Below are 10,589 nucleotides of genomic sequence, written 5' to 3' on the forward strand. Positions count from 1 at the left end.
CATTGAGGGAGTGTTTGAGTAGAGGCCCAAGGTCCTTCTGTCACCTTAATACTTAACCTATAAATATAGACAGATAGATCTATTTCCCCATCCTCCTATATATATTTGCATGTACATGTCTTTGTCTAGACCTCCATAAATACGGCCAGATTGTTGATGAGCGCATAGACACCTAAAGGATTTTGCCACAAAATTATGATTGTTGGCAGATCAATTCATTACTCTTTCAAGTGGGACTACAGCAGCAGGAAAGAGATCGTGATTGGGATACATACATGATTGCAGATTAGAAAAGGTTATAGGATTGGCCCGGGGCCCTCCAACCACCTTGGTCAGGGTATGATTATGTGGCCCTGGTGCACCACTTACCCAGATGCCTAAGCAAGTCCCTGAGGGTGTAATTGCCCCTCCCTGGACTCGCCAAACCCACTGTGATAGAGTTGATTTTGACTCATAGCGATTCGACAAGGGCAAGTAGAACTGTCCTTGTGGGTTTCTGAGACTGTAACTCTTCATGGGAGTAGAAAGGCTCATTTTTCTCCCTCAGAGCAACTGGTGGTTTTGTACTGTCAATCTCATATTACTAACCCAGCTCATAGTGGGCTGTCCACCAGGGCTTCTAGTGGACTGGCCAGTGGATTAATAATCAACTCTCAAATACTCTACTGAAGGACAAAGCTTTTATATTGCTAGTCAGAATTAAATAAATGGAGGCTGAATTTATGTTAACACTCAAAATGGAATTAGGGTTCCCACTAACTGGAAGCATGGGATTTGCAAACCATGTTCTTAGAATTTAAGCTTTAATAAATTTTTCAGTAATAGATCTCTAGGGCTTTCTACTGAGGGATTTCTGGGTGGATTTAAATTACCAACCTTAAGAAAAAGTGTTGACCATGTCACTGAGTTGCCTACCCCCCTCAATACTTTATTCTTTTTACCTTGTTAAATAGCATTCCACTGTATGGCTATATAATAATCTAGTTACCTATTAATTTGTTTGTGGGCATTGATGTTGTTTTAAGTTTTGGGAAATTATGGTTAAAGCTGCTGTCATCATTCATATAAAAGTCTCTGTATATCCATATGAGCCATATACATTCTTATGTTCATTTTACTTAGTGGTAAAAATGGTGGGCCATATAGAAACTATATAAGGATTTTATAAAAATATTGCCAGTTTTCCAAAGTAGCTGTATTATTCTATTTTCCTTCCAGCAATACTAGAAATGCACCAAAAAATCCTGGTATTGGTACTCTTCTTTCTTTTGGTCATTCTATCGAGCATGTAAGGAATCTTGGTGACACAGTGGGTTAAATGTTCAGCTGCTAACATGAGGGTCGTTGGTTTGAACTCACCAATCTCTCTGAGGGAGAAAGATAAGGAATTCTACTCCCTTAAAGATTTCCAGCTGGTGGGACAGTTTTGCTCTTTCATATGAGTTGAAATTGACTGGATAACAGTGGGGTTGTTTGTTTACTGGACCTGTAATTGTATTTCATTGTTTTAATTTATTTGCATTTTCCTGATAATTAATGATATTGAATACCCTTTCGTTGCTTAATTGGTAATTTGTACATCTTCTTTGGTGAGGTATTCATCCAAATCTTTTGCTAATTTTTAAATCAAGTTGTTTGTTTTACTTCTGAGTTTTAAAATTCTTTGTATTTTGTATCTGGATTGCCTATGAACCATAGGCATCTTGAAAAAGAGCCATTGGGGTTCGTTTCACGGTTGCCACCTGTGTGTGAGACGTGAAAATGAAGCAGAGATGAAACCAATCTCATTGTCTGATCACCACTTATTTATTGTCAATTTAAATACACTCCAGTTGTTAAAATCCAAAGACTTGAAACAAATATGTTACAGTCAAACCCAGACACTTTGCAGCAATGGTATGGAAGATATTTTCATGTAAAAAGGCCATTGAATTACAAAAGTAAGATGGAATATGGTATTGCTCTGATATTACTCTTCAAAAGTTTTCCAACTGGAGCACCTTCTTGAGAGTAAGGGCCTAGTCTTCTTGCTGAAACCAAGCGAGAGCCCACCCACCCTGAAATTCTTCGGTCCAACACTGATTCATTCCTGCTTGCCAAGAAACAATGCCTTTACTCACTGACTAGCAAGAAGCGCCTGATGGTAATTTCTAAGGCTACTTGCTAGTTTACTGAATAAAGATTTGCCTTGAATAGAAATATGAAGGTTCTGATAGGCAAAAAAATGACTAAAGCTGCATCTTTTATTTTAGGGTCTTCTCTCTGCCACCATTCAATATGTGGCATGCCAAAACCGGGGCATAGGCTGCTGTAACAGCAAGTTTTGGTTCTACTACTGGCAATGCATTTATAATTTTTCCCACTTTAGAAATGGGAACTTAGCTTTGGCATTCTCTTAATGAATAAGCTTTCAGCAAGACATCCCAACAATACCCCAAGCTCTTAAAATGCTTTGCACTATTTTTCATATTTAGTCACACCAAAATTTATGAAACCCAATATTACCTAACAAAGAAGCCCTGCTCCAAATACATTCATTGAAAGATCATCAATAACAAGAATACAGTTTAAAAGAAAAAGAACAGAAACATTTTTTTTAGAAAGATGATGATGTACTGCATGTATGTAGAAGTTTCTAATTTCCTTAGGTATTACTTGAGTTAATTTCACTTATATCATTATTCCCCACTAGAAATAGCGCCTCTGCTCTTGGACATACTCATAGAGTGGAGTGCTCCTACAGAAGCTGCGGGAACTTGGGCCTGCACTTCCTCTGCCATCGTTACTTTCTTTCACATAACTACAATGTCTATATAGTTCATTGTTAGTTAAAAATGTATTGGGTCCAGACTGGCCATAGCAGGGTATAGATTGTCCATACCTACAACCCGAGGAACTTTCTACTTGTTCATAACTTCTTCCTGGTTGTCCTTCACCATAGCTTGAATGACCACAGTTAGATTCCCACTGACCCTGGCTAAATTCTGGGTGTTGTTGTCTACATACTCTTGATGGTCCATGAATACTCTCATGACCATTAGACTCGTTACCTGATAGACTGTGACTTGTACTTCTCTCTTTTTGGTAATTCCCTGGCCATTCCTGACAATTTCTTCTTGATTGATTGGGGTTGGAACCTACACAGGATCTATTGTCACAAGATTCACGTGAACTTGACCTAGATCTTCCTTGTTGGCCACAGTTAGATGACTGTCTTGAGCAAGATCCATATTCATCACAGCTAGAAGAACGACTTTCACTAGATCCTTGTTGGTTACAGATAGATGACTGACCTGATCTAGATTTTTGGCTGCTACAACTAGAAGATAGACCTAATCCTGATGCACATCGACCAGACCTAGAAGATTGACCTGAGTGAGATACTTGCTGACCATGACAAGATGATTGCCCTGAACTACAAACATTATGACTGTGGCTGGAAGACTGGCCTGATCCAGATGCACATGGATTGTAGCTAGAAGACTGACCTGAATTAGATCCTTGCTGGCCATAGCTAGAAGACTGACCAGAGCTAGACCCTTGTTGACCACAGCCAAATGAGTGACCTGAACTAGAGCCATGCTGGCTGTGGCTGGAAAACTGCCCTGATCCAGACCCATGTGGACCATAGCTAGAACACTGACCTGAGCTCGATCCTTGTTGACCACAGCTGGAAGACTGCTCTGAACTAGAGCCATGCTGGCTGTGGCTAGACGACTGACCTGATCCAGACCCATATGGGCCACAGCTAGAAGGCTGACCTGAGGTTGTATCTTGTTGTCCAAAGCCAGATGATTGTCCTGAACCTGACCCATGTTGGTTCTGGCTGGAAGAATGACTTGATCCTGAACCATATTGTTCATAACTTGAAGACTGACCTGATCTAGATCTTTGCTGTCCATGGCTAGATGACTGCCCTGAGCCAGATCTGTGTCTCCTCTGCCTTGATGACTGCTCTGAGCTAGAACCATGCTGGCTGTTGCTGGAAGATTGCCCTGATCCAGACCCATATGGACCATAGCTAGAAGACTGACCTGAGCTCCATCCTTGCTTGCCCCAGCTTGATGTCTGGCCTGAGCCAGATCCATGTCTCTGTCGTGTAGAAGACTGACTAGAGCTCGATGCTTGTTGACCATAGCCAAATGAGTGACCTGAACTAGAGCCATGCTGGCTGTGGCTGGAAGACTGCCCTGATCCAGACCCATGTGGACCATAGTTAGAACACTGACCTGAGCTCGATCCTTGTTGACCACAGCTGGGAGACTGTCCTGAAGTAGAGCCATGCTGGCTGTGGCTGGAAGACTGACCTGATCCAGACCCATATGGTCCAGAGGTAGAACACTGACCTGAGCTCGATCCCTGTTGACCCCAGCTTGTTGATTGTCCTGAACCTGACCCATGTTGGTTCTGGCTGGTAGACTGACTTGATCCTGAACCATATTGTTCATAACTTGAAGACTGACCTGATCTAGATCTTTGCTGTCCATGGCTAGATGACTGCCCTGAGCCAGATCTGTGTCTCCTCTGCCTTGATGACTGCTCTGAGCTAGACCCATGCTGGCTGTGGCTGGAAGATTGCCCTGATCCAGACCCATATGGACCATAGCTAGAAGACTGACCTGAGCTCCATCCTTGCTTGCCCCAGCTTGATGACTGGCCTGAGCCAGATCCAAGTCTCTGTCGTGTAGAAGACTGACCAGAGCTCGATGCTCGTTGACCATAGCCAAATGACTGCTCTGAAGTAGAGCCATGCTGGCTGTGGCTGGAAGACTGCCCTGATCCAGACCCATATGGTCCAGAGGTAGAACACTGACCTGAACTCGATCCCTGTTGACCCCAGCTTGTTGATTGTCCTGAACCTGACCCATGTTGGTTCTGGCTGGTAGACTGACTTGATCCTGAACCATATTGTTCATAACTTGAAGACTGACCTGATCTAGATCTTTGCTGTCCATGGCTAGATGACTGCCCTGAGCCAGATCTGTGTCTCCTCTGCCTTGATGACTGCTCTGAGCTAGAGCCATGCTGGCTGTGGCTGGAAGATTGCCCTGATCCAGACCCATATGGACCATAGCTAGAAGACTGACCTGAGCTCCATCCTTGCTTGCCCCAGCTTGATGTCTGGCCTGAGCCAGATCCATGTCTCTGTTGTGTAGAAGACTGACTAGAGCTCGATGCTTGTTGACCATAGCCAAATGAGTGACCTGAACTAGAGCCATGCTGGCTGTGGCTGGAAGACTGCCCTGATCCAGACCCATGTGGACCATAGCTAGAACACTGACCTGAGCTCGATCCTTGTTGACCACAGCTGGAAGACTGCTCTGAACTAGAGCCATGCTGGCTGTGGCTAGACGACTGACCTGATCCAGACCCATATGGACCACAGCTAGAAGACTGACCTGAGGTTGTATCTTGTTGACCAAAGCCAGATGATTGTCCTGAACCTGACCCATGTTGGTTCTGGCTGGTAGACTGACTTGATCCTGAGCCATATTGTTCATAACTTGAAGACTGACCTGATCTAGATCCTCGCTGACCATGGCTAGATGACTGCCTAGAGCCAGAACTATGTCTCCTATACCTAGATGACTGCTCTGAGCTAGAGCCATGCTGGCTGTGGCTAGATGACTTCCCTGATCCAGACCCATATGGACCAAAGCTAGAAGACTGACCTGAGCTCGATCCCTGTTGACCCCAGCTTGTTGATTGTCCTGAACCTGACCCATGTTGATTCTGGCTGGTAGACTGACTTGATCCTGAACCATATTGTTCATAACTTGAAGACTGACCTGATCTAGATCTTTGCTGTCCATGGCTAGATGACTGCCCTGAGCCAGATCTATGTCTCCTCTGCCTTGATGACTGCTCTGAGCTAGAGCCATGCTGGCTGTGGCTGGAAGACTGCCCTGATCCAGACCTATATGGACCACAGGTAGAAGACTGACCTGAGGTTGTATCTTTTTGACCAAAGCCAGATGATTGTCCTGAACCTGACCCATGTTGGTTATGGCTGGTAGACTGACTTGATCCTGAACCATATTGTTCATAACTTGAAGAATGACCTGATCTAGATCTTTGCTGTCCATGGCTAGATGACTGCCCTGAGCCAGATCTGTGTGTCCTCTGCCTTGATGACTGCTCTGAGCTAGATCTATGTCTCCTCTGCCTAGATGACTGCTCTGAGCTAGAGCCATGCTGGCTGTGGCTGGAAGATTGCCCTGATCCAGACCCATATGGACCATAGCTAGAAGACTGACCTGAGCTCCATCCTTGCTTGCCCCAGCTTGATGACTGGCCTGAGCCAGATCCATGTCTCTGTCGTGTAGAAGACTGACTAGAGCTCGATGCTTGTTGACCATAGCCAAATGAGTGACCTGAACTAGAGCCATGCTGGCTGTGGCTAGACGACTGCCCTGATCCAGACTCATATGGTCCACAGCTGGGACACTGACCTGAGGTTGTATCTTGTTGACCACAGCCAGATGATTGTCCTGAACCTGACCCATGTTGGTTCTGAGTGGTAGACTGCCTTGATCTTGAACCATATTTTTCATAACTTGAAGACTGACCTGATCTAGATCTTTGCTGTCCATGGCTAGATGACTGCCCTGAGCCAGATCTGTGTCTCCTCTGCCTTGATGACTGCTCTGAGCTAGAGCCATGCTGGCTGTGGCTGGAAGACTGCCCTGATCCAGACCCATATGGACCATAGCTAGAAGACTGACCTGAGCTGCATCCTTGCTTGCCCCAGCTTGATGACTGGCCTGAGCCAGATCCATGTGTCCTATACCTAGATGACTGCTCTGAGCTAGAGCCATGCTGGCTGTGGCTGGAAGACTGACCTGATCCAGACCCATATGGTCCTGTGCTAGAACATTGACCTGAGCTCGATCCCTGTTGACCACAGCCAGTTGATTGTCCTGAACCTGACCCATGTTGGGTATGGCTGGTAGACTGACTTGATCCTGAGCCATATTGTTCATAACTTGAAGAATGACCTGATCTAGATCTTTGCTGTCCATTGCTAGATGACTGCCCTGAGCCAGATCTGTGTCTCCTCTGCCTCAATGACTGCTCTGAGCTAGAGCCATGCTGGCTGTGCCTGGAAGACTGTCCTGATCCAGACCCATATTGTTCATAACTAGATGACTGACATGAACTTGATATTTGTTTACCACAGGTGGATGACTGCCCTGAAGTTGAACCATATTGGCTGTGGTTGATAGACTGACCTGTTCCTGACCCATGGTGACTACTGCCAGAAGACTGATCATATCCTGATCCAGGCTGACCAGAGTTATAAGATAAGCCAGAGTTAGATTCTTGTTGACCGCAGCTAGATGCCTGCCCTCCACAAGACCCATGTTGTTCATGGCCAGATGACTGAATTGAGCCAGACTTATGTGTTTTGTTTTCATTAGTTTCTGAGTGATGAGTGGAGCTTTTGCTATGATGGTTCTTAGGAGCAGACTGGAAGGATCTTGATTGATTTTTGCCATTGAGTAAGGGCTGGCCTGATTCAGATCCATATTCTTCATAGCTTGTAGAGTGTCCTGATTGAAATCCTGAATGTTTTAGTTTTCCATTATGTCGTGAAGGACCATTTGAGTTGAATTTATGGTTCTTCTGGCTTGAAGAATTATTAGAACCGGAACCATATTTTTGGCCATTTGATGATTGACCTGAACTTGACCTAGATGGTTCAAAAGTTGAGGACTTGTTTGAGCCAGAACCATGTGTTTCTTTTTTCCAACCTGTTGAGTGACTGCTTGAACTGGATCCCTGTCTTCTTTGACTAGAGGATTGTCCTGAATTTGACCCATGCGTTCTATAACTGGAGGATTCACTTGAACTAGAATGATATCCTTGTTCTTCACAGTTTCCTGTTTGCGATCCGGAATTTGACTTCGGCCATTTCTTTTGAGTAGGCTGACTTGAGCAAGATCTGCGTTGATCATAGTCAGTGGACTCATTTGAGTCTGACCAATGGTCTTGTCCTCCACAACTCCCTGAGCTAAACCTATGTTGCCCACAGCCAGTAGACTCATTTGAATCTGACCAGTGGTATTGCTCTCTACAACTCCCTGACCTGGATCTCCTACCCTTGGAGCATCCTGAGCTTGACTCTGTCTTTTCCCAAGGGCTTTGACTGTGCTCACCATTAGACAAGTCATCTTGATCCTCAAGTCTTCTGGAGCTGGACTCAGTCTTGTGTTTAATACTTCTGCTAGAGCCCTTGGAATTCCACCTTGATTGACTGGAAGATGATGCTTCACCATTCCCCTCCTCTTCTGTTTCTCTTTGTTCCTCTTGGTGCTGGTAACCATGGTTTCTCTGATTTGACCCTGAAGCGTGGCAAAAATCTTTGCCAATGATTTTATTACAAGCCCGAGCCAGCTTGAATATCATCACAAGATACTCTGTAAAATCCACTTTCCTATTATGGTCTCGATCCAGACTTTGCATGATGACATCTACAGTGTCTGGATCATCTGGATTCTGTACAGGAAAAAGGTAAACAGGGCAGCTCTGTCAGTATGGCTGACATAGTTGGCTAACTGATGAAATGAAGGCTCTGGAAATATAAATGCTTGGTTTACTTAGAGGGAGCTAAACCACACTCTCTTTTAGGACTGCACTGTATGATCCTAATCAGAAAGATAATATGTACTAAACACAAAGCAATGCGTAATTAATAATGCAGCAAGCAGGGGATATAACTAGAACATCTGAGAAAAATGGATGACTAATTTTTTATATGATATAGGTCAAATGGAAATGATTTTCTACTTATAAATAATAATTTGCTGCATTAAACACACAGGACTTTTCTGTACTGGTCCAGTTTTCACAATTATTGCACTCATTCATTCATTTACTTATTCAGCAAAGATTTATGGTAAATTCACTAGCTGCCTAGCATTGTGCCAGGTACAGTGGATAAAGCAATGAACAAACTAAACTTGCTTCTTGCTAAAAAGGAACTTAATATTTAGTGGATCAGGTACATAAGCTTAACATTAAAATTTACTGTGATAAAGTTTCTGTCACAACAGAGAGGATGCACCACCATGTGAGGGGATTCAAGGAAGGCTTAAGAGAGGAAGTGACCATTTTTGAAGGATACATTAGTATTTAGGCAAATGAAGGGATAGAAAGTGAGGGAGAGGGGACATAAGATTGTTCCAATAGAGGGACTGAGATGAACAAAGGCATAGAGGAAAGAGAGGGTATGGCTCTCTTAAGAAACTGAAAGAAAGAATTCTTACATTGATAGTCTCTAGATTTGGAATCTGAGTAATTAAGAGATATGGCTAGAAAGGTAAATAAGGTCCAACTCATGCATTATGCCTATGGCATTATAAAGGTGTTCAGATTTTATTAAATGGGCAGTTGGGAGTGATCGAAAGATTTTGAGCTGGAAGCGATACTGAGATTAGAAGCAGAAGGTTACCTGAACCAGAGGACCAACAACAGTTATGGAAAGAATTAGACTGTTTCTCAACTAGACTGTTGGTGTGTTAAGTGGAGATTGGGGAGTAGTGGTGTTTGCTAACAAGCAAGAAATCACGAATGACACTAGTTTTCTGCTTTAGGCAACAGAAGAGAAGGCAAGTTAGAGAAGAAGATAACAAATTTCACATCTGTCGCACTGAATTTATGACATTTACAGGAATTGGAAAAAATACTCTATGCAATTGGAATTAAGAAACTCGAGCTCAAGAGCTCTATCTAAGCTCTCAAATATATCTAAAACTGGCTTTTTAAGCTGGTGGTAACTGTATTTTGTGATTTAAGGGAAAGGTGCTAGTTTCCTGAATTCAAAAGCCCTACAACACCCAAATCTCAGACATGAACATTGGACACAATGACCTAAAGGGAGACAAAAAAGAGGAAGGAGCCCCTTGGCCTCTAGGGGTTCGGTTTGGAATTGACTCGAGAGCGGTGAGTTCAGTTTGGTTTATCTTTATCATCAGGCAAGGAGAGGCCTTGAGGATGTTTGACATAGCCTACAAAGGGGCAGGATGAGACGGAAGAGAATTTCTATAGTCTTTAGAGAAGGGATGGAGATTTTACCTTCAGAATTTGATGAAACTCATTTTCCAAAAGTATTTTTAGCTCTGCTTTGTTCAACATGTCACACTCTTCTTCTTGGGTAGCATATTGATAGTAAGTCTCAATGGTAGAGACAATGCCTTGTAGAAGTTTAGACATCTTTTTGCAAATTTAAGTTAACCTGAAAGGGAGGGGGGAAAACAAGACACCTCTTATTACTATTAATTTTTTAAACATACAAATAGTTATAATTATTTGTAAGAACTAATCATGCGTGACTGATTCTGTCCTTTTGTAATCAAGAAGCAACCCAGAGTTGAATAACTTGTTCAAGTTATGTAGTAAGAGGGTGGTGAAACTAGGAATCAAATTCATATCGCTTGTTGGCATTCCTGAATGAATGCAGGAGCAGTCCATTTCAATTTGGAACTCCCTGTGTGTGCTCTGGTTTGAAGCTATTGGGATTCTGGTTGTGCCATGTCACACGTTCTTATTTTCTTTCCAGGTCACACCCATTACACCCTGGGTTAGGA

General features: G+C 43.4%; 1 protein-coding gene across 1 annotated transcript; it reads right to left on the reverse strand.

The window, feature by feature from the left end:
* Nucleotides 1–2,900: 2,900 nt before the first annotated feature.
* HRNR (hornerin) lies at nucleotides 2,901–10,215 on the reverse strand. The gene is made up of 4 exons (XM_075540653.1): nucleotides 10,078–10,215; nucleotides 8,160–8,499; nucleotides 3,424–7,565; nucleotides 2,901–3,137 (listed from the first exon to the last, which is right to left on the reverse strand). The coding sequence occupies exons 1-4, from the start codon at nucleotides 10,213–10,215 to the stop codon at nucleotides 2,901–2,903; spliced, it is 4,857 nt and encodes a 1,618-aa protein (XP_075396768.1).
* Between the last annotated feature and the right edge of the window lie 374 nt (nucleotides 10,216–10,589).

This window comes from Tenrec ecaudatus, chromosome 1 (genome assembly GCF_050624435.1).
Source record: "Tenrec ecaudatus isolate mTenEca1 chromosome 1, mTenEca1.hap1, whole genome shotgun sequence".
NCBI classification, from domain to species: Eukaryota; Metazoa; Chordata; class Mammalia; order Afrosoricida; family Tenrecidae; genus Tenrec; species Tenrec ecaudatus.

What these genes read in the sequence shown, in the direction of transcription:
- HRNR (XM_075540653.1), bottom strand. Translation starts at nt 10,215, where the DNA reads ATGTCTAAACTTCTACAAGGCATTGTCTCTACCATTGAGACTTACTAT. An exon ending in TCAAGATGACTTGTCTAATG is followed by an intron (nt 7,566 to 8,159) that starts GTGAGCACAGTC and finishes TAAAACATTCAG; the next exon opens with GATTTCAATCAGGACACTCT. An exon ending in CTTCCAGCCACAGTCATAAT is followed by an intron (nt 3,138 to 3,423) that starts GTTTGTAGTTCA and finishes GATCCTGTGTAG; the next exon opens with GTTCCAACCCCAATCAATCA.